Here is a 25,039-nt window from a genome sequence, read left to right on the forward strand (position 1 = left end):
GACACCATAAACAGGCTAAGGAAAGGCATCAGTGTTATAAACCTTTAAGCGATGGATATTTGAACAGAAAACAATGCATTAAAACATGTAGACAAAACAATATTATAATGATTGCAGGCATATATTCTTTATCCTCTAGAAGCGATTAATATTACTGCACTTAATTGAGGAGTCACTTAGAGTAAGAGTGAAACATTTTTTTTGGAAAAGGAGCTGCAATTAATTAATTATGACGCACTTTAATTATTTTTTCATTCTTTATTCTATTTAATTATGTTGTTACTATATGTTTTAGAAGTGCATTTCTTTTCATTAAAAAAAAAGGTTGTGTTTTCTTCACTTGTCTCTCTCTCTTTTTTGAGTTACCAGTATGTTCACAAACAAAAGAAATGTAAACTTCAAGCCACCATTGTACAGAAAAAAGAAGAATCACAGTTCCTAAAGGAACTTATACCGCCACTTAAATCTCAAACTTGCAACAACGTTTGAACATGTGAATGCAAAAAATCGCAACATAGGTGAGCCGTGGAAGGTGAGCGACCATCCTGGACAAAAATGAACATTTGGCTCACGCTGTTGCAACACACACTTTGCTGCGCTTGTGCATTTCACTCTCAATCATACACACACACACACACAACTACTTACCCTGCTGGGTGCTCCCTCTGGGATTGGGCGGGGGGGGGGGCATGAAAAGAAGAGGAGAAAGTAAGATAAGAGGGATGAGGGGAAAAACGGTTGAACGTCAGTGCTGATGTTGGCAACGGCAGTCAACGAAGGTTATGACAGTTCCTCTTGCTAAAAATGCTATTGCTAGCTCCAGTCTTTCTGGCCACACAACATTCGCAAAGATGCCCTAATGTGCAAATACTGAATGGACACAAACAGCTCTCCTTCTCCTCCTTTTTGTGAAAGTACATCTTTCCAGCCCTGGCTTTATTCATGAGTCTCTTGGCACGGAGCCTGAAAAAAGATAAGCTATGCTGGGGAGGTGAAGGAAAGTTCACGCGTGCAAGCTTCTGTCCGCACGGTGCCGGCAATCTAGACTAGTTCAAATGAGGTTCCACATGGCAGGCTTCTCGACGATTGAGCGCTCTCTTCAATTTTCATCGTTGACAGTTGAAGTTGACTGTCAGACGAAACATGAAACAATCAGAATGAAACGCTTTGTATTTTTTTTTCAACAACCGCAAAGCGCAAAGCTTTGGCTTAGGAAGGCTCATTATCTTAATGCCTACCAACGATGCAAAACATCAAAGACGGCTATTGAATAGCATTGGCGTTATGGTACTTATAAGCCTTTCAGTAACGGATATTTGAATACAAGCTGTGGAGTAACACTTGTAGACAGATTATATAACAGTACTCACAAACATGTTTTCTTTATCCTCTGCAAAGAAAAACTAACACTATTTGCGTGTTAATGAGCAGTTGTGACTGAAGAAGTATCGCAATGTAAATTCAATTGAAGCCCAAAAAAATATATATATATTTATACTCTAATGCTAATGCTAATGCTAATGCTAATGATGACCATGGCATGCACGCTGTACTGCTTCAATACCTCTGAGATGTTCTGGGTCAAGGTGATTGCGTTCGTCCTTGGCAGCGAGGTGGGCAGACACCCCTAAGGCCCCCGTCAGCGCCAGGAGCCCGGAGCCCCCCGCGCCCAGAGACAAGCCCGACGGGTGCGGCGTGAGTGGGATACCCGGGGCGTGGTGCGACAGGTGCTGGAGCTGCTGCTGCTGTGGCCACAGGGGAAGGAGAAGGGGGGGGGGGGGGGGAATGGGGGGGGGTAGCGGAGAAATGAAGGTGGTCACAATGAAGTGTGAGAGAGGAAATCATATGACGGGAAGTTGATAGGATGGCGGAGAGATTAGCGGATTAAGGGGTCGACACGGTGGATAAAAAGTCAAGACGGAAAAGTAGGAAATTGAATCATCAGCAAACATGAGGGAAGGGAAACGATGTGGAAAAGACGATCAGGCCGGGCGAGGTTTGACAATATGAGATCATAAAACAATTAATGAGTTCAGAATAAAACAGCCGAAGGCAGACATGAGCGGTGAGTTAATGTGATTGATGGTGTGTGTGTGTGTGTGTGGCGGGGGGGGGGGGGGGGGGGGGGGGGGGGGGGGGGGCGTGATGAAGGGATGTGGTTGAAGGGGAGAGAAAAGTATGACAGAAGCGTATAAGAAAAAAAACAACACTGGTGCCTGCAAAAACCTCCCTTATAAAACAGAGCAAAAAAGAAATGAGGAATTTACCACGCACGTCCCTGGAAAGTGAAAATACTTCTCCGTCTTTGAAATTCGACACACCACAGAGGAGTATTGTGAACAAACGTGCCAAATTTGAATGATTAAAAAAAAAAAAAAAAATCCGAAAAGTATATAAAAAAAAATGAAACTTCAAAATCAAGAAAAATCAAGCCGTGCTCTCTGCTCTCAAATGCTGTGGGCGTGTTTGTTGAAATAACATCCCGTACCACTTCAAATATCACTACCTGGAATAATAGATGCTAATTCATCTAGCATTCTTATGCCTACACATGACTAGTCCTAGTTTTTTTTTTCATAGCCGCAACAATGAGGCACTCTAAAGCAGCCACACCAGTTGAAAGCCCCTGGCTTGTTAAGTCGCTCTTTCACCTTTCTCTGCGTAATATTCGCACACTCATGGCCAACAACAAGGCACTCTAAAGCGGACATGTCAGCTAGACTTTAGTATTTGCAGTGTAGGAATGCAAAAAAAAAAAAAAAAAAAACAAGAGGAGGAGCAGTTAATCACTAAGATCTTGGAGATAATTGCGTTTGTAGCGACAGTAATGTGATCAGGGCACCGACAAGGTTGTACGGGGAATGGCTTGGCTAATAGCCGCTGAAGTGTGTGGATGGTGATTTTTTTTTTTTTTCACTCTCCCCCAAAAAATGTGCCAAGCAGTACTCACAAGTGACCCCTGATGGGACAACCTGAAAGCCATAACAACATTTGGTGCTGACAGCGTGAGTCAAGTGAAGAGGCAATCGAATAGTTGAAATGCATCTTCAATTTTTGTGAACTTAATCAAATGAGCATGAAGTGGACTAATTGGACAACTCGATCCGTGAAAGTCAAACAGTCAAATAAGTTCCATTTGTTTTGTTTGTTTTGTCAATATTGAAGCTGTCGCACTTTAGCTAGTTAGCATGTCATGTCGGCATGCTAATGGCTAACGCCACTGTTTGCTCCTAAAGACCTCCGTAAATCAAGAAAAAAAAAATAAAATAATTGACGCTCCCTTATAATGGTCATGGCAAAAAGTAACACATGTGAGTTGAGAGCTCGCCAACTATTTCAATGTGATTTTTTCCAGCGACACTTTTAAAAGAGCTGCCCAGGTGTTAGCGGCCAAAAGAGCATTCCAGCAAAATGACAGCAGCTGAAACACTCTTGATGAAGTATCACGTGTTTGAAAATGGGGCGGAAATGGTTTGGAAAAAAATCACACACATCAAAACGTCTCGACTCAGAACCGAAAGGATCGAAATATCCTTGGCTGTTGTTCATGGTGTTTGTGCGTTGAGGTGACTCACCCCGATGATGGCATTGAGTTCAGCCATGGTGACCTGCTTGGCCCGCTCCACTGCTTGCACCACCTGTTGCTGGTGCTACACACACATATACATACACACAGCGACAAATATATTTCGGTGCTATTATACAGGTACACTTCATATCAGGGTATTGTCAGAAAACCAGAGAAAAATGTGTCAAAGAACTTGTTTGCAGTTCAATCACAAATAACAAAGTAGTATTTGCGGTACTTGAAAATGTTGTGTTATATTATATTAGCGGTACATTTTTTTGTCCAAGAATATGTTCCCAGCAGGCCCACTAGTTGAAACAAAGCTGTATGATGAGTATAAAATATGAGTTAAGCAGCAAAATTCACCCGTTTTTAGCCATCTCAGGGGGCGGCCATTTTGTCACTTCTGCCGACTGAAAATGACATCACGACCGCTCGGGTATGGACCAACCGCGGCTCGGTTTCAGAAAACAGGTCAGCCGTGATTGGTCGATACCCGAGCCCTGAGCAGCTGTGATGTCATTTTCACTCGACAGAAGTGACAAAATGGCCACCCCCACAGATGGCAAAAAAATGAATGGATGAACTTTTATTACGCAATATTTATCAGAATGCCTTATTTCAACACGTGGGCTTGCATTGAACGTATTCTTGGAAAAAATATGTTTGGCTTGACTTGGTATGACAAAGGACTCGTTGTTTCATATTATTATTATTCTCTTCCGGTTGCTTCCAACTATTATTGATCTCATCTGAAAATCATCAATTATCAGTGAAGCACTTCAATAAATGTACAGCCGCGTAAGCGTTGGCACGCATGCGCCAAGATGCACGAGACTCAAAATCCAGCATTGTTTATAGAATGTCCCCGTGTAATCAGTCACACACATGCACACGCGCGCTGTGTCAATATTGATCAAAGTGACAGAGGCGTGACCTCCCTGTCTGCGGGATGCACATCCCATCAGTGCGCGCTCACACCGGGACCAAAAGAAACACGCGTGCGCATTTGTATTCTGCGCACGGGCGCACTTTCACCTTACATTGTTTGCAGCGTCACACACGCCTCAGGCGCATTGCTAAATGCCAGCGCTTTTTGACCTTAAAAAAGCTCATTTGCCGCAAAACCCCCTTGCCGCCGGCCAGCTCCCGCTGCCCCCGTGTGGTTGGAATGTGCATTTATGAAACGCGGATTGTAAAATTCTCTTGTCTTCTTCATCCATTTTCACCAAGATCCAAGCGCTAGCAGCCTTTGCTGATTTTTGCGGCATGTCGAGGCCCCCCCCCCCCCCCCGAAAGGCGATTCATGGGTAGTATAATCAATGCAGCAAATCCAAGAGGGCCTCGACCACTGCCTGGTGCTCAGCCCAAATTCAAATGACTTCCAAACCGTATGAACTGATGATGCTGCATCTGCATTTGTTTAGAAATGTTTCCCAAAGACTTGCCCAAGAATGATCCTCTCTTTGACTTGCTTTGATGTCCCCACTTGTTCGGAGGATTGTTCGATCCAACGAGCGTTGTCAAACAAATCTTTTTTAACTGCCAGCTGCAGTCGATTGCGATGGCTAATGGGGAGGTAGTGAAACTCGGCCGTGTCAAGTCAAAAAACATTCCACTTATTTAAAGATTGAGATGAAAGTACAGATTCATTTGTGTGGATGAGAAAACGCAACGTCCATTCTAACATGTGCACCCAATTTTCATTTTTGTAAAATCTTTGAAGACGTAAACTACTGTTCATAAGTTTGGGGTATACCCACAGTATTTCATAAAAACGGAAGTTCAAAAGTTCGGGAGTCACTTGGAACCATTCTTTTTTTTTTTTAAAAAACTTTTTTCTTTTTTATCACCTTAACATTTGTTAGACAGGATTTTAAGATTATTATTATTAGATTATTATATATTATTATAAAGTTCCACAGGTTTGGGGGGTCACTTAAGTAGCGAAGACCTTGCAGGATGGAAGCAGAGCTGCAGCAATATCAGTATCGGTGCCAATACTGTACATCGGTATTGATACACAGACTCCAAAAATGCTCCGATACGATGACACCGATGCTTTAAGGTAAAAACTTTGGTTGTCACCCGCAAATTGTGATCTACAAAATGGAAAAACTCCGCTTTCCAGTGCACCCCGACTTAGAAAAACGGCCTCCCCCCCAATTAAGTAAATGCTATCATCATTGGAGAAAAATGGTGCTTTTCTGTAAAAAAAACTAACAAAAAAAACACTTAAGACAATTCTAAGCAACCCTTCATTTTCAAACAGCAGTGCCCATCGAAAAATCATTCCCAAGTGGAAAAGGAGCAGCTTGAGTAAATGATTAAAAGCCCCAAAACCAACATGACATACACATCAGTGTATGTAAACTTGTGACCAGAACGGCATACACTTGCAATCCGCAAAGAATGGCCTTAACGAGGGCACCGAGTTCACATTTCCACTCCATATCATTCGTCGCGGTGGACCGTTTCCGCTTAGGACGTAAAAACCAAAGGCAAGTGGAATCCGTCTCTGATTACACTGCGGCTTTGAGGCCCTCGCCAGCCACCTGTAGTTTTGGACGCCACGGGCCTCCGGGGATCGCTTAGTGGCTGGACCGCGCTCCGAACCTGCGGTCTGAATACGATCCCCGTGGTTTTCAGGGCCAAGAACACAACGAGAGTTTTCCCAACGCCGTCAATCTCGGCGGGAGGAGTGTTTTCCTGTCTCTGCAAAGGGCAGGAAAGGAGACGCCAAGAGCGTCCAAAGTTAATGTGGCGCCGGGGAGCAAGAGCGAGGCTACGCCGCGCAATGCCGCTCCAGTGTTGTTCGAGGTTGCCGACCCGCTGTGATTGCGCGGGAGCATCTGAAGAAGGTCGAAGTGGAAGGCGGCTTTTCGCGCGACAAAGAGTGCAAATGCGGGAGCCGAGCAGGTGATGCGCCGCTACCGGCAAGTGCCGGTTTTAGGACTAAATCGTCCGCAAAGCAAAGTGAAGGCACTTGAAGAAGGCCAAGGAAAAAAAAGGTGTCGAACAAGTCGGGAGGATGTACAAGTGCATTCAAAGCGAGGACGAAAGATTGGCCCGCGACACACTTGAGCGTTCTCCAATCTTCTACCAGAGAAATATTTAATTCGCTTGTCATTTTCTACAGACCTCCTTTGAAGGTCAATTGACTGCAAACTCTGGGGAAAAATGCCACAAGGACAAAAATGTGTTCGCAGTTTGTGAGGAGGGTAAATGTTTTCGTCGCGTGTTTTTATACCGTGCAACACCGCTGCGTGTAATTTTTCGACTCAAAAAAAACATGTACGAGAAGAAAAAAAGTGCGATTTCGGAGGGCTTGGCACGGATTGACTGCATCGCTATTTATTTCAATGGGGAAGGATGATTTGAGTTGGTTCAAACTTATATTATAAGGCACCATTGCATTTGCATCTCCTTACATTTTTTTTTTTTTTTAACAAACACAAGCAATAAATTAATGTGTATTACAATAACAAATATCCCATTTATGATCGATAAATCCCTTGGTCGTGTTTTGTGTACATTGCAGAGGGTATGTGGGAACATTTCATCTTTTATTTCCGAGACGATAACGACACTTTCTCAGTCATTTCATAAGCCCGTCAATAAAACGGTATGTGCGTGCTTGCTCCAACTTGTTTCCCTGGGGAGAGAATTGTTTTGTTTCTGGTAATCAAACTTTAAATGCTGGTTGGAAGGGGACTTATTCAAGTGAGCTCCACTTTTTGATAGTAAAATGAGGTAAGCGTTAGGCATGTTTATTATTTTTTCGATTTTTTTTTTTTTTTTTTTAATGTATATTACTGGTATGTATTGATTATCAAGCCAACACATTTATTTTAATGTTCAATTTGAGCTAAAAAGACGAGGTTATGCTTATGCTCAAATAAAGGCAAATGAATTCATACGGAAGGCAGTTTCTTTCTCCACTTCTCAGAGTTGGCAGTTTTAAGCTTTCACGACGACAACTCGACAAAAATCCGGCAAACAAGTGTGGCGTCATCATAAGTCACCGAGCCGCTAGTCAGACGACAGCAATAGCGCAAACAAAGCTTTGGCTTGATCGCTTTCGCCCGTTGTTTGTTTCATGAAACAGATGAGATGTAAACATGGGGGACCGTGATTCTTGAGCAAGTTTTGATGGAGCGAAACACCAATTCCATCCTTTTTTTTTTTTTTTTTTTGCGCTACGTTTGAATGCAGGTAAAATGTGCCTGGCGAGGATGGCACTCACCTCTTGAGAGAGGAAAGGGATGATCTGAGCGCAGATGGCACTGAGACGCTTCACAATCTCCGCCTGTGATGGGAGGAAATGGAGAGAGAGAGAGAGAGAGAGAGAGGCTACTCGATCACATGGCATATGGCAAAGTGCACAATGAACACAGAGCATATGATACACATTTGCAGCACATTAGGCCTTCGCCGTATCAAAAAAAAAAAAAAAAAAAAAACATGCTTCTAATGAGGTTGTGTCGGAGGAAGAATGTGCTCGCTGGAACAGAGGCGGCTCCGAGGGCGCCTTTCGGCAAACTCGCGCACTCTTTTTTTTGGTTTCCACGCATCATATTCTTCTGATTCACTGACCGGACACTTTATTAGGTGGGCACACACGGACACACTCTGCCCACCTAAAGAAAACTGCATGTAGTTCTGATGAATGGGAAATAAAAAACTCAAAATCAAATCAACTTTTATGTGTTTAGCCCAAATCACAACAACAGTTATCTCAATTAAGGAGAAAACAAAACACGTTTTAAGGTGCAGTAGCCCTACGCTGGATTTCAACCTACTTGAGCATTGCCCCCCCCCCCAGGTAAAACTAATGCCCACCCACACCTGGCATCCTGGTAACACCACTGCCACTACAGATTATGCGGGTGTTCCGAAAAAAGTACGCGCCACTTTCCCGCCTTTGCTGATAATATAGTCGACTAACACCGAGAAAGCATAAAAAAATGCGCTCTGTTGGCTTTAAAAAAAAAAAATGTTAACATAGTGTTCCTGCACGTACACAAACCTAGTTAGCAGCATCCAGCGGCGTGCACACGCGCACGCGCGCAAAGCCTCTGCTGTGTGTCTAATTCTATCAGTCTGAGTGCCCTCAGCCTCATTTTGTTCCCTTCCTCACTCAGCCGTTCTCTCTTTTCCTACAACAGCTCTCACACGGAGCCATTATTCCGCCATTCACCCTCCTCTTCCTCGGTACTCTCCCCTCCCTTGACTGCTTTCGCTCATCTCTCTCTATTTTGGCCCTTTGCTGCTCTTCTTTTTTTTTTTTTTTTTTTAATTTTTCCATTATCGGCCTCTCTCTTCATTACTTTCTCACTTTCGTTTTCTAGATCCGGCTTCTTCCCGCCGCTCGGCGATGCCGCGCGGAGGGACACGGATCGAAAAGGAGGTGACGGTGATAAAGAGCAGCGAGCTGAGGTTGGGAACGCATCCCATCCCGGCCGCGCAAACACGCTCATCCGAACGATGAGCCGGACTGTCAGTTAGAGCCGGTGTAATCGTGGCCGCCATCGCACGTCGTTGCAAGGGCACAGCCTAATTACGTTATACATTTAGAAGTGTGTTTGTGTTTGTAAAGTAATGATAGGGATGAAAGCATGAGTAAATGCAGGATTTCCCAACGTGACTGGGGTTTTATAATTGAGTGATACCTGATACAAATCACTTTTTTTTTTTTTACGTTCCAGATCATCACCGCAATAAGTGACATCACAGTATAGAAATTACTCAATTTAAACATGAAACATTGAAGGCACTTCTTTTCTTTCCGGACTTTAAACATCCCCAAACTAGCAAACATAACTTATCGACTCACAAAACACATCGGTAATCATGCCCAAAGTAAACATTATACAATGACCCTCCAGCCGTTGCTTTCTGTAGGCGTAAAAAGCAGGATTAAAGGGGATTTGACATTCAATACTCAATAGCAAAATTAGCAAAATTTCCTGCTATCACGATTTTTTTAGTTTATCCGTTTTTAATGAAGAACAATACTGTATTGTATTAAAAATGTAAGAATGTAAAGAAAAATAAGCAGGCAAGTCAAGTCACAGGAAGTGAAATATTATACCGCGTGTGTGTCGTTAAGGCACATAGTCTACTGAGTTAAATGCCGAGTAGACATGGTAGCAATTTGGTTGCCGTTGGACAAAATCAGCAGGGGTCATTTGTTTTCGGAGGACCCGCGTAAAATAGCCCAAATGAGCCCAAAACGGCCATTTCAAACCAAAATGACAAACGTCCCAGACAACGTGGCGGCAAGTGATTTTAACCTACAATGTGGTAAGACGTGATGAAAAATAGCGCGGCGCCGTCACGTGATCAAACAGGCGGGGATGTGAAAATGAAACGGGGCCGTTTTTCAGACTCGCTCGCCTCTTTGTGCTTTTGAGGCAACTCTTTTTGTCTGTTTTAACTACATTACAGCGGGAAGTGAACAAAGGCACGAGGGACTCCCTTGCTTGCGAGTGTGTACAGTCCACACAGTTTTTGCTCTTGTTGATCATCTGAACGGAGGCTAACAAAGAGCGCGCGTGTTTGAATCAACAACATCTGTGACCGAGCAAGCGTTCTCCTATTTGGCAAACGCTCCGGCAATCTGGAAACAATTCAATCGGCCACTTGCCAAAGTCTGATTGAAGACACAATAATGGGGGCTGGAGCTACGTCATGTTAGCAACTGTGAAGACTAGCTTTGGCAAGTCAAGGCAGGTTTATTTATACACGGCATTAAAGTATTTCTATGAGCTAAATCGAGAAAAGAAATCTTAAGGAAACTTGGAAACTGATTGTTGAGGGAATATTTCTTTGTGGTTTATTCCTCAGCATTTTCTACTGGACATATTGTAGACGTGGTTCATCCCAAATTGCACAATTTCACGGGAACTGCGAACTGCGATTACTGTAAATGACATTAAAAAAATAAATGAGTAAAAAATTACGTTTTAGCCATCGAAACGTGACAGCAGGGCCCAACTGGTATCGATTTTTTTTTAGGCTGATGCCGATTCCAATATTTGGCAGAATAAAATAATATAAACAAAATGACTTCAGTATTTGTTTAACTTTAGAGCAATTGGCAGATATATATTTTTTGGGGTAGAGGGCTGTTTGAATGTCATTGTCTTTGTATTATGTTTTAATTCGTAAAAAACCTTTGGGGGCAAAAATTGTCCGATTTTTTGCAGATCTTCCAAAAGATTTGAAAAGAGCCAAGTCAATCGGCTGGCCCATTCAGGCCAACTTGTCAGTGCCCTAATTTCTGTCACACCAATAACACTCATACACAAGATTTTTGTTCAAGACACTGAAAAAAAAAAAAAAAAAAAAAAGGATTTCACTCCGCCAAGTGTCTCTGAGTGCGTTGATTCTCAATGAAGACAATTGTTTTTGTGCACACACAGCTCCACATCTTCCATCCCATGCGCCACTGCACCATACAAGACCAAAAAAAAAAAAAAATCTAACGTTATAATAGGGGCAATAATAGCAGCAACAGATACAAACTTTTTCTTTTTTTTTTTTTTTTTTTCAGGGTCGGGCATGAATATTGGAGGAGCGGCGCTGTGGAGCGAAAGCAGCCAAAAAAGCCAGCGGGGCTTTGCACTATAATAAAAGTGGTCTGGGCTGCAACCGAGCGCGCACCAAGCCAGGTGTCACAAACATGAACGGAGATGCCCGTCCACGGGCCTGCCAAAGCGCAGCCACCAGGGAGTGCTGGCACAGGCTGCACGGATGGAGGGATGAGCGGATGGAGGTAGGGACGGATACAAAGGGGAGAAAGACAGGGGGAAGCAAGGGGGGGGGGGGGGGGGGGGGTCGATAAACACCTGAGGGCAGATAAGCTGCCAACTGCAGAGAGAGAGAGAGAGAGACGGACGAGCTTGAAGTCTATTTGAGCTTTTCCCCGGAAAATAATGTGGGTGAGAAAACAAGTACAGCAGCTTTTCGCGTGGCAGCCATTTTGTTTGTTTTTTCTTTTCAAATAACAATATAGGAAGGAAATCATCTTGTAAGGAAATGAGGGAGGTGAGGAGAAAGCAAGAATTAGCTGCAGGGCAGAAAGACAAACTGTTCTTGAGGCTGCGGGGGCATGTTCGCGTGTCGCAGCCTGACACGCACGCACGCACGCACGCACGCACAATGGCTGATTGACGGACAGACAGACAGCACGCTCGCGCTTGTTATCGTGTTTTCTCACTGATTTGGACCATCATCACACCCAGAAAGCGTTTGCACGATCACTGTCTCGCTCGTGTATAATAGAACCTGGAATGCGTGCGCAAGGGTAACGCACGCACACACGCCGGCGTTTTCCGAGTGTTTCCAAGTTCATTTTCAAACGGCGTGTTCAAGCTGCGGTTTTTAAGTGTGGTTGTGAAAAAGAACAGTGAGGATGTGAAACAACTTGTCAACATTAAGAATGTAAACTATTCACGCCAGCGGCAATGCACGTTCAAAAAAAAGGGGGGGGGGGTCCAAACGCTTTGTGCCAGCTCATTCTTATCAAATAAAATAATATTCAACTTGTTAGGGTTCGCCTCAGAAGTTCCTTCAGTGGTTTGCATACAGTGCCACTGGCTTTAAAGCCAATGGTGTTATTTGAAATACAAAAACACAACCTTCGTGGCACAATTTGATTGATTGTTGCCTTTCGTTGTCAACCTTGGTGTGGAAAAAGTTGAAAAATGCGTTTTTTTTAGCTAAATAAATTATGCAGTAAAGGTGAATGTGTTGAGTTTGTTTACAAAGTTGATGAAATTGAAGTAAAGACAAAAAAATTGTCATTTCAACAACCGCCTACGTTCAACACATCTGTTCCATGGTGCCGGTTGGCTTCCAAGTTGTTCCAATTCCAAAACGATGTTCACATTCGCAATAATGGAATGCGAATGAATGTATCCGCCAAACCACTCGGCCATTTTCTAGACCTCGTTTTCTCTTCAGGGTCCCGGCTGACTTTGGGGAAAAAGCCGACGAGAGACAAATCCACCCGGTTTCGTGGTACTCAGTGAAACTGATGTCAGGAGCTTATTTTTTTTTGGTAACTTTCCACAGGGCAACTCTTAAGTGACTTTTTTGGGGGGGTTTTGGGGTTGCGTTCAGCACCTAACAAAACACTACAATACACACACTTGCAAAGAATTTTCATGCTTGCCGAGATCCCTTGAAGAAGTGATTAATATAATCCTACGAATAATCCTAAATAGTGTACATCCGATGGTGATCTTTCGTTTTGGGGTGTACCAGCACCTGACCCGGTGGACCAGAATCACACCCAGAGTGGAAAAGCTGGGCAGCGCTTACTTCGCTGCCGCTCGTATTTCCCCCGCTTCCCCTTTGCCAGCGTGGTAAAAAAAAAAAAAACCCAAGTGCAAATTTTACACATGCCTGTCAGCTTTACAATGACTGTCAAAATGGATTCTAGGACAAGTTGGGCAGGTGGAAAGAAAAGTAAGACAGGTGGGAAGGAAAGATACACTTGTGGGTAGATTTGAAAAAGTCAACAACAGCTGCATATAATGACGTGTGTGTGGTTCGTGGTCGCGTGGGAAAAATGTAGGTAGTGGCAAGGAGAAAAATGGAGGGCATCTTATTGGAAGCGAAAAAATTCTTCAAAGCAAAAAGCGCTAATACAATGAAAAGCGCTGAAACATTTGAACAAAAGATGAGGAGTGTTTAAAAGTAATATACCGGATATACATCGTTGGTGAGACCTGAAATTACCTACAGTATATGGGGATATAAAGTGAGCACCGTACGTTAGGGCTGTGCAATTAATCGAAATTCAATTGCGATTATTACATTTAACGATTACAAAATTGGCATAATTGTAAAAAATGCGTAAAAAACGCACTAAGTTTCTTAACACAAGGAGATGATACATTTGCGCTTTTTTATTTATTTTTATTTTATAACAAGTTGTTATAAAATAAAAATAAATAAAAAAGCGCAAATGTATCATTCCTTGTGTCCTAAGGAACTACTTAGCTGCGTTTTTTACGACATTTTTTTTACCAATTATGACCAACTTTTGATAATGCGATTCAAGTCATTACCCGCAATTGAATTTCGTTTCCATATCGACAGCCCTCCCGTACGAGCGTATGCGCGCCACTTGAATGACCTCAAAGCAGTCACATATTGCCGGAACGAATGCGGAACAAGTTAGACAGGGAGAAGGAGTCATTGCAAGGTGTCGCTCGAGGGACTTCCCGCGAAAGATCCGCTTTGTGTCCGGCCGTGACAGCGGCGGACGGCGCTTGCAGTCATTCGTCTCGCCGGTAAAGCTTGCGGAGTTTGAACGCGATTAGCGTCCTGCGCCGGCAGCTTCGGAGCCCGGCGGGCCGAGGACAGCCCGTCGACTCGCTCAAAGCGTCCGGGAAGGTAAAGGTGAGCGTTTCATCCCACTCGCTGACTGAAAAATCGCTAACATCTCTTCTATTTCTGCCACGAGCTGCTCCCCTCCTTGTGATCGACCGCTGCGGCTAACACCGTTGACCCGGCGGGAGCCGAGCCTCGTTCAAAAACGGACACCTTTTACTTGCCCCCGGAAAGGGGAAAAAAAAAAAAAAAAAAAGCTATCAAATAAATGCCAGAGAATGTCAAATCAATTTGAGGAATTGAATTCACAAAATCGCGTGAATAGACAGCAGTGTGGAAGAATAAAAAGACGCCTTCGGAAGAGTTCTTTGCACCTACGTGTGATTGCGCTCATCGCCGTAGCGATAGTTGCCCGGGCGAGCGCATCGACGCGATATCCCAAGCGCGACATGACATTTTCGAGCTATTCCCCTAAAATCTGTCTGTTTTCTCCAAGTGACTTCTCCGAAATAAGAACGACAGACGCTGATTTTCACCGGGCGGCCAAATCAAAAGACTACTTCATCTTCTTCCGGCGCTCATTTAAGTCGCTAAATTGTTCATAGGTGCGAATGTGAGTGCGAATGTTTTGTTTTCAATGTGCCCTGTGATTAGCTGGCGACCAGTCCAGGATGCGCCGCGCCAAAAGTCATTTCGGGATCGGCTCCAGCTTACCGCCGACCCAAATGAGGATAAGCGCCATTGAAAATGGATGGACGAGCCTCCCGTGTAAACATTGAAATTGGCCGCCCTTGAAAGCGCTGAACCTTCATGTAGCCGCAGTACGCGGATTTGTATTCCGATTAATTGGGTAGGGTGCGCAGGTTCCCAGTTCCCACACAGAACACGTTCGAAAAAAGGGGAAAGGAGAGTCTTGACGCAACGCCTACTCGGAAAAACAAAAGCAGGCTGGTGCAAACGGTGCCCGGTGGGACAAATTTGGAAGAACATCCTGGCAAAAAACCCGAAGCACCGAGAAGGTCTAGGAGAGAAAAATGGCCTGGATATGCTCCGGTACGTAAAGAAGAGCGAGATGGCAAAACGGAAACCGACGCAAGCGTGCCGTCGCGGTCGCCGTACGATTGCTAGCATTGCGCGCTTACAATTCGGCATCGTCCTCGGAGATTTACCGACGTCCTTTTAAACTTCTCAGCCGTATATATTACGTATGACAGAGACGTTAGCGTTCGTCAAAGGAAGTGTGAGGATGACGGACCGACTGACGATTCGGTTCGTCATGAAAAATGACGGACTGACGAACGGCGGACATTTTGTACAATACCCACCTTTGTGTATAAGTATTCTTATTCAATCATCGTTTGGTGTATATTTAGGGTTTCAACTATTAATACAGACAACTATAAAAAAAAAAAAAATGGGGGGGGGGGTGTATCTACCATTTGCAAATTGTTTACGAGCGCTCACCACATTACAGTCGTTGCATTTAATGGGCGGACATGAAATGTTCGCAGGGTTTTTCGTCTTGTCCATGCATGTGTAAAAAAAAAAAAAAAAACACGCCCCTTTTTATGAGGTTGTGGTGCAAATATCCCCGAAACTGTTGTGAGTGGAGTCTCTCAAACAAACACACGGCGAATCTTATCTAATCAATCCCCCCCGCTTGCAAACCGGACCGCATTGGCCCTGTGTGAATAGTGAAAGGTCAATATTTGTCGCCAGCGACGCTCTAATCAGACACTGATTGGTGTTCGGGGCTCACAGCGGTGCAGTGACATCAGCGCCTTCTTCCTCTCTCCGCCTCCTTCCTTTGCCTTTCATCCTTCTCTTCGCTCGGCTCGTTTTGAAATCTCTCGCGTTGCCGTTTTCCCTCAGCACACTTGGGACTTGCTCCTTACTCTCCCTCCCTGCCCTCTTTCTCATTCTCTATCATCAAACCCCCCCCCCCCCAACCGCCTCGTTTTCCCCTCCCTCCTCTGGGCAGCGTGCCAGCTCGTCTTCCCTGGCATGACGCCAGCTTCTCATCCCCCCCCCCCCCCCTCCCACCCCCCTCCCTCGCCTCTGATTGATGGCCCTGCTGTTATGGAGGGAGAAGAAGGGAAATAGGCAGGACGACCAAAAAAAGCGCCAAAACACACGCACACACCAAAGCGCTAACAACCAGCGTGAATACGGCTAAACACACAAAACGAGGCGCGCGCACGCGTAGCCGAGAAGGGCGCAGGCAGAAAAGCAATCCAAACAGAGCGGGGGACGTGCACACATAGAGTACAAAGAGCTGTGTGCAGAGCAAGCAAAGCCTCCCAGCACGAAAGCGACAAAAGCACACAAAAAGCACAAGATTCATCGTAGAGCTATACGACTAGACGGGGCAGCCGACCGGGCAGGAGAATGAAACATTTAGACGAGAACAAAAACAAAAACAAAAAAAAAGTTGCACGTGATGCAAGTGTACAGAAAGTCGAGCAATGTGATGAGGGAAGTTATCTCACGTATATTTTGGTGCCAGCAGCGGGCGCCTATTTTCTTTCTTCATGTTATCCAATTTAGCTGCCATGATTTACCAAAACAAAATTTAAAAAAAATTAAAAATTAAAATTGAGAGTTTGCTTGATCAGATGATGGGATGGGAAATCGGGAGTGATCACGTGATTTTCCGCTAATTGGCACTGGATGAAAAAGTCTGAAAAACTCTGCATTTTTTTTTTCTTTTTTGCTCCATTTTTAAAGGTCACAAAGTGACATAATAATCGTGATATAAAGACACTGAAACTGCAATCGTTTAGTTTTATGCTACAAAATGTAGCACTGGCAAGGTATCGCATGGGAATTTGTATTAGCGGCTATTCAAAATTAAGTGAGTCGGACTCGGGTAAGAAAAACACGATCGGGACATCCCGATTCGAATTGTTTGTATTTTGCGGTCTCCCATCCGCCGAGTATAGCTTGGTTCCAATTTCTTAGCAATCAGATCAAATTTCGAGTGCGTTTGAAGGACCCCTCAAAACGGGCGAATTTCACGTGACTACGTGAAAATTGGTTCCGGAGATGGAAATTTCAAAAACGAATTTCCTCATTTTGGGGGAAATGATGAGAAAAATATCAGCGGGATGAACACGCCTGCAAAACGTGATGAGTTTGCTGAGCATGAAACCATGAATGACATCATGGCGGCGTTATCAAGTGTTGCCGTAAGAACGACGGCAAGCCAACACAGCGTGCGACGGCCACAGCGGAAGACGCCTCTAAAAATACACGCGCTGTACACGCCGGCAATTTTTCTAGGGCATGTGAGCGCCAGACCCAAATGCTGCGGCGCTCCAGTGGCGCTTGCAGTCTAACAAGCCTCCGTCTCTCTCTCTCTCTCTCTCTCTCGCTCTCTGGCTGTATTATAACTCCAGCTATTAGTCATAGCCGCACGGTGCCAGCTCACCAGCTTGCACAGACAGCCTGCATACGCAACGCAATCGAATGCAATGCTGCACTTTGCATGCGGGGCTATTTTTGTGTGCCCTTGTCGGCGGTTTTGCTTTACTTTTGCTTCGGTGACAGTCACGGTCCACTGCTCGTCGTTAACAGATTTGTTTTTAACGGAAAGGAAGGGTAATCCACGTACCGTACGTACAACGCTGCAGACTAGTCTTGTTTCTGTAGATATATTAGTGCGTAAACAACTTCAGATTTGTTTTTCTAGTCGAAAGACATCACTCAACCGTTTGACATTGAGTCCAAGTCAAGTTTGAGTCACAAAGGTCCGAGTCCAAGTCCCCTTAAGGTGGAAAGGTTCACAAGGCATTCTGATAAATATTGCGTTTGTGGAATAAGTGTTAATCCACTCGTTTTTAGCCATCTCTGGGGGCGGCCATTTTGTCACTTCTGTCGACTGAAAATGACATCGCAACTGCTCACGGCGACGAAGGTCTGTCCTGAGACCTTGTAGGATATCCCGCAATTTTTTCGAGTGCTTTAAATATTTCTTTTCTATTTCAATTCATTATCACTGAAAAAAAGTGATTGGAAAAATGAAGAAAAAAAAAAAAATCACCGGTTGACCAGATAGCATTTAATGAAATGTTCCTTCAGTAAATTCATTTCTGACACTGATCTCTCTCTCTCTCTCTCACACACACACACACACACACACACTCACACCGTGATCTCCTCCAGAAGACCGACAAAGGCGTTATGTTAAAAAGGCTAGCTCGACGGGAATTCCACTTCATCTTCAGTTAATTTCGCTCACATCCCATTTTTCCCTTCCCCTTTTCCTTTCTCCCGTTGCTTTTGCCTAGCACGTTAATTTGTCTCACCTCTCAAAGGTTCCATCCAGCTCCATCTCTCTATGCCTCATTATTCACCAATGAGCTTCTTTACACGCGTGTGTGTGTGTGTGTGTGCGAGCGGCAACGCACACATGCCACACAGACAGAGGGAGAGGGAGAGAGAGAGAGAGAGAGAGAGAGAGAGAGAGAAAGAGAGAGAGAGAGAGAGAGAGAGAGAGATATCAAAGCAGCCCACAACTAGAGCACACAGACGCCGCAACATGTGCAAAGAGAGTCGTCACGCATCAGCGATCAGAGAGAGAGTGCAAATAAACGGCAGAAAAATACACGCGGGTCATCTGACCGCTTACCCGACCCACGTACGCAGGCCGGCGCTAATCTTGGCGCTTTCGATGTGCAAAAATAACAATCAATAAGGAAGTACGTAAATAAACGAGAAGCGGCTGCGCGGTGGGAGTGACGCGGGAAGTGAGGGGGGGGGGGGGAGAGCGTAGAAAGTGCGAGAGAGCGAAAAAGTCCAATCCTATTACGAAGAGACGTCTCGAGTTGAAATTGAAGGCATCTCTCGCTCCCTCCTCCTTATCCTTCCTCCTCGTCACTCGCACTCTCTCTCTCTCTCTCTCTCTCGAATGAGATGAGGATTCAGGTCACAGCTCAAGCCAAATTCTGTCCAACGCGCGCGCACACACACACACACACTGTGTTTACTTTATTGTGGAAAAAAAAAAGTGCACAAAAAGCAGGCATGGATGAGTGCCTGTGTATACACAGTGTCAGGGGGGGAGTCAAAGTGGGGACAGTGGGGACAGCCAGCCGCTTCGTGTGTCCTCACGAGTCCACGGAGGAAAAAAAAGGCCCGGCTGGAGAATATCCCGACTGTCCTGTCCTGTCCTGTTCTCTGTATGCGCGTTCACGACGTTATGATCACTCGCACAATGTAATGATAATCAATTCAAAACGATTGTATTTTTTATTTCAAGAAAGATTGAAGAAAAACGATGGGTGTGGTGCGTTTGCATGTTCACAAGGTTGTAAAAAAAATAAAAGAAATAAAAATGCTTGTGCATCAGGCGTGCGATGTGTATGTGATTATGCCGTCCCTGAACGTGCTTTAAGATGTTTCACGACACCCCAGGTGGACTTTACCGTCAAATTAAATACACACAAAAAAAAAGAATGACAAACTTATATTTGAATACAAGACAGGCTTCATTTTAAAAAACATCGCCAGCGCTAATGCTAAAATCGATGTAAAATCCCATTTTGGCCGATTAATGGTGTGTATCGACTGCCTTTAACGGATTATTACTCCCATTTTATATGTGTATGGGACCCAAGAGCAAAAAAAATGTTTTCCTTCATATTTTTGTCATAGTACAGTCTGGTGTCAAGCTTTTTCCAACCCAAACCAACACACCAACCGGTATTCTCTTTTTGTTCCTTTCTTTCGACAGAATTTCATTCAGCATCACTTTAACGATCGCTAAAACTTCAAATGACAAAAGCGACTCAGATGATTGTTTTCGGATTTGTTATCTCGCGAGGTAATTCGGGGTTTCGAATTAACGAGCGGGTAAGAATGTATTTTTTTTTTCCAGACAGAGAAAGTGACATAGCCCGAAAGCAATGTGAACCGCGTTCCCACCTGTTAAATCGTCCTCAGGGCATTTGTGGAGGTTTTACAAGGGCGGACAGAGAACACTTCAGTTTCGGCAGTTCAAATGAAAAGAAAAAAAAAAAAAAGTCTTTTGAGGATAAATTACAACCAAATTACATCAAATGAATGTGCAACGTAGGAATTATGACATGAAATCAGATTTACTAAGGCGAATGAATAGTGTCTGCTATTCATATGAATTCTGCCACAGTGGAATTGATTTAAAGGAGTGACAAAAGTGGTCATAAGTGATCGGACCGTCGTACTAAAATAAATGGAACCCTTGCAAACACGTGCACGCTCTGATAACAACAGTCCTTGCGCACACTAACGAGTCACGGCTTTCCCATTTGTTGGGTATTTTTATGAAGCTTTGGAATGGATTTAAGACTTAGTAACACTGGAATTAGATCACCCCCCCCCCAAAAAAACAAACAAAAAAAAAACGGCGCCTCTGCTGTATGCAATTTAAAACCGAAAACATTGCCGCAACAATCAGGGTGAGCGAGCGAGTTAGCCGGATTCAACTCTGTTTGAGAAATGTATGCATTTTTGCACTTTGACGATGGGTTCAGTGTTAATTATAACCGTCTAATCTTCTGTTTCGGTGCGATGATAAGAAAGCAGACTTGTCCCTCTCGTCCACTCTGATGTGCGTGATCATTTCGCTGTCATACAAAGCGAGATTTCAGTGGTTAGTGGGGGAGTCGGGGGGGCGGTTGATAACCTCCTGTTAGATACGACCTCCCCTGAGGAGAAATACAGGTTGTATTTAAAGTTCTTATTAAATTGCATCCCTCATTGTTCTCAAATGTCTCTTGACTGCGGAGGAGTTCACATTTTCTCTCGACAACGCAAAACTGCAAAGAGTCCATTTTCACAAAGCAGTGGCGCAGATCTCACGGTACCTACTGAGATGATGTTTTCCTACATTTTTTTTTTTTTTTTTGTTACAGTCTGCTCGCATTGGCGCCAAATGGGCCGATGACCAGCTAGAACAAAATCAGCGATGGAGAAAAGCACGCACTCTAAAAGGTTCATTAGTCCCACCTGCAGGACTGGAGTGGAACAGCATCACCTGCTGGTAGGGATGTAACAATTAATCGAAAATCGATTTAAAATCGATTTGCCCCAATTAATCGATTTGATTAATCGAAAATCGAACAGCATCACCTACTAGTAGGGATGCAACAATTAATTGAAAATCGATTTAAAATCGATTCGCCCCAATTAATCGATTTGATCAATGGAAAATCGAACAGCATCACCTACTAGTAGGGATGAAACAATTAATCGAAAATCGATTTAAAATCGATTCACCCCAATTAATTGATTTGATCAATCGAAAATCGGGTAGGTTAAATTCATCTAGAAAATGATGTCTTGAAACGATTTTTTTCATTCCAGATTTTGAATGTGTAGATCAAATGATACTTTTGCACCAAACACTTGCACATTTAAAAAGAAAATCAAATCGAATCGAAAATCGGGAACTGAAAATCGAAAATCGGATCGAATCGGGGCTTGAGTGAATCGTTACACCCGTACCGGTTAGGTCACGATTTCTTTTTTTTTTTAATCCCTGACATTTTTCAAATTGTCTGTGCGGTTGTTACTGCCAATGGCCAGCTGAGGACGCTCTCGTCACCATAAGCCCCCTTGAAGGCAGGAAATATCTTCTTTCCTGTCTGACCACTTGTTCTTTTTTCTTTTTTTTTTTTTTGTTGTCCAGGCCGCACTGCAGCAATTTATGAGCGGCGAGCGCTCCGGACCGGTCCAGTAAAGTAAAGCTTTCCACCTCCTTCATGCATTCACCACACTCCTCAGGGCGGAACAACACGCACAGCCGCGGCCATTCTGGCAACTCAGCGAGCCACAGTATACTGCATGTTGGAATTTCAAAGTCGCAGCACATAGAAAGGGGGTGTGCGCCGAGGGGGGCACGGGCAACGACTTGATGAAGCAGCGCCAGAGGGGGAGGACATCCATAGTGTCACTTGAATATACGTGACGGCGACAACGTAGCATTTAGGCCGTGCCATGGCGTCGTTAAAATCTACCGTGAAAAAAAAAAAAAAAAAAAAAAAAAAAAAGAGAAGACGAAGACGAGAGAGCGCCGAGTGAGAAAGATGGGGGATATTACAGCTCAATTAATGCAATGGCCGTGATGGCGGTGATGATGATGATGATGATGAGCACGAGGAAGACAGAGAGCGATAACGGGAGGTTGAAGAGGAAGCTGGGAAGCGGGCGAAAGGGAGGAGGAGAGGAAATAAGAGCAGATACTGTTCAATGTATTCATGATTCATGATTTCTCAGCGGAGCTCCTTGATGTCTCTCTTTCTGCCCCCTCCGTTCCCTCCACCGCTTTCTTTTCCAGCTTCATCTCATTTCATCTCTTCTCAGAGGTCTTTATCAATCGCCTCTTAATCTCCATCCTTCCTGTTTACGCGCCACGCTTTCATCCCGTCAATTTATCTCCATCCTTTACACATTTCTCCGGTTATCATCTTTATTTCCCTGGATGTATTGGGTAACTTCAAAGTTTGCTTTTTTTTTTTTTTTTTTTTTTTTTTTTGGGGGGGGGGGGGATAAAGTCAGAATGTAGTGATAATAAAGTCGTAATTGTTTAGGACAATAAAGTCGGAACGGTGCGAGAATACGGTGCAGTCATGCTAAAGGGACACATTTGTAATCTTAGAACTACACGAATAAAGTTGGAGTCATCATTTTAAGACAAAAAAAAAATGTCAATCTTATAAATAAATCATTCCAATTAGTCAAATCAATTTGAGGGCGAATCCACATGGTATCAGGAAAAACGACTTGATTTTTCACAAATGAAGGCATTGTTTTCAGTAATAATGTTCCAGTTTTGAGGGGAAAAAACGTATAATTTAAGAATAATTTTTCAGAGAATAGGTAACGATTGTACATAAGTGTCCTTTTAAGAGAATAAAGTTGGAAAGTTGGTGATAAAAAAAATCCAAATTTTACAAGATTAAATAAAGCCAGTTTCAAGAATGCACCGTAAACCTCTGCTTTTAAAATTCCAATCATAACATCACAACATGCCTTTCAGTTTGCTATTTTTCTCTTTTGGGTGTGGTCCCAATGTATGAACAACCCCGATTGACTAATTCATTGATTAAGTGGTGTCGTTTTCGATTTTTGCTAATCCAGCGCCGCCCGCATTTCCTGATCAGTTCCGATTCCAAATCACAGTTGTTGTGCGTGTGAGCCCGTGGAAGTGATAAAGACCCTCCTTGACACTGATTTATTTACAAGCAGTAATATTTCTCATTAAAAAAAAAAAAAAAGTGACCACATGCTGTTTTCATTCAGCTGCGGTGGGTTTTTTTTAGGTTTATTTTCAATTCGCAAACGCACAAATCAATGCCAGATTTAAAAAAAAAAAAAAAAACCGTCATAACTTATTCTACTTGGCAACAAGTGGAACTCAGTCGTCGATTATGTGACTGTTTCAAATCCCTCAAGTGAGTGCGTGTGCTTTTTTTTTTTTGTTTTTTTTTTTTTATGTGGTTTTATAGTTCTCCAGTTATGACCTTGTTGGTTTTCTTCTCCCCCCCCCCTCCCCCCCATTTGAGAGTCTCATTCCCTTGTGTTTGTCTGTCAATACTCAATGTCTGGTGTCATCTTTTGGAATCGATGCGACCCATCCATCTGTCACCGTAATTGTGCATGCGTCTTGCTTTACTAGTGCGACGAATCTATCATAAAAAGTCATTAATGGCTTTCCTGTTTTCGAACATGGCCCGTGTCTTTGGCTGCGGATCAGAGAGGAACTTGTTTTTTGGTGAGAAGACATCGCAGCATGAAGAGCTTCAAATACGAGAGTCAAAGGGGGGAAAAAAAAAAAGGAAAGGAATTTTTTATGCTTTGCAGCCTTTTGTCCATGCACAAACCCATTTTTTCGAAATGGCCCAACGTAGGCGTTTATTTATTTATTTTTTTCCATAATACAAGACGAACATTTTTTTGCAACCTCGGTTAACTATTAAATCGTTTTTTTTGTCAAACATTTTTGGGACAAATATCGCTTGGGTTCACTAAGCGTCCTACGGCTCGCTAGAAAGCGAAATGTGCGATTGATTGCGCAATTAGGAAACCCTGGTGGTGGCGGAGTGCTTGCTGGCTGGGGCCGCGGCGCAGGGGTGGGAGAGAGCGGCGGCTCGAGGAGAACGACGAGGCGCTCTCTAGGCCAAATTTTTTTTGAGTTACGGCACATTTATTTCATTGAAAAAAAATCCCGCGGCACACCACCAGCTGAACTAGTGAGAAAAAAGCATATTTTAACAACATAAGTGTTATATTTTTTATATAAGCATCTTTTTTTTAACATTGAAGAATGACGTTATACATACATTTTTTTATCTTTTTTTTTTTTTTTTTTAATTAATCGGCCAATCAATCGGTTATCGGAATAATATTCGGCCGAATGTCAGAATGTGCAACAGCCATGAAAATAATAAATGAAAAAATATATATAAATATAAATAAAAAATAAAATGAGATCTGTGTCAGTCAGGCCTTAATTTGATGTACTATATTAACTAAGGATGTGCCAGGCGGTGAGTGAAAAAAGCGGCCTTGATAGTCGTGCTCGTGACAGACAAAGTGCTGCGTTCAAGCGAGCATTACGACACCGCGCCGGTGGAAAGCCACTGTTTGGATGTTGGCGCGCTATAATTACCTAAACTGACAAATGACACCGTGATTACGGGGTAATAGCTGAGCGCGGGAGCGCTCGTTCCACCGCGCTCGACTTCGACAAACGCGGAGCTGCTTTAAAAAAAAAAAAAAAAAAAAAAAAATCGAGCATGCTGGAACATCACGATTGAGCAATCGCTAAGTCGCTAAGTTTTTTTTAAGGTGACTTCTTGTTCACTTGTGATGAAGTTAAACCAAGCAGCAATTATATCTGACTGTAATTGGTTTGAAAAAAACAAAACAAAAAACACGTCGGCTAATTTGCCGACCTCGTTTGAATATACCGGTACCGGTCATTGAGGGAACAAAAATCACTAAAATAAACCCCCACCCACACAAAATGACAAAGTGCCACTCGATGTTTGAGTGTGTAAAATAAAAACAATGACCTCCGACCGCCTACTCGGTAAACGCGCGCACATGCTGGTAGCAATTTTCCTGCTCCACGAGCAACCC

At 43.6% G+C, this 25,039-nt stretch overlaps 1 protein-coding gene across 4 annotated transcripts in view; it reads right to left on the reverse strand.

Annotated features, from left to right (window-relative positions):
• The window catches only part of tle2b (TLE family member 2, transcriptional corepressor b), a 72,609-nt gene that overhangs the window by 22,136 nt on the left and 25,434 nt on the right, over positions 1 to 25,039 (reverse strand). For 3 of the 4 annotated variants that reach the window (XM_086047930.1, XM_086047929.1, XM_086047927.1), the window contains exons 5-8: positions 7,815 to 7,877; positions 3,576 to 3,650; positions 1,565 to 1,745; positions 649 to 665 (exon numbers count right to left, since the gene is read on the reverse strand). In XM_086047930.1, the coding sequence (XP_085904056.1) occupies positions 649 to 665; positions 1,565 to 1,745; positions 3,576 to 3,650; positions 7,815 to 7,877 (336 nt within the window). The remainder of the gene's footprint in view (positions 1 to 648; positions 666 to 1,564; positions 1,746 to 3,575; positions 3,651 to 7,814; positions 7,878 to 25,039) is intronic. The other variant, XM_086047928.1, reaches the window with a different exon arrangement.

This window comes from Filicampus tigris, chromosome 12 (assembly GCF_054856515.1).
Source record: "Filicampus tigris isolate MCC_2025a chromosome 12, RoL_Ftig_1.0, whole genome shotgun sequence".
NCBI lineage: Eukaryota > Metazoa > Chordata > Actinopteri > Syngnathiformes > Syngnathidae > Filicampus > Filicampus tigris.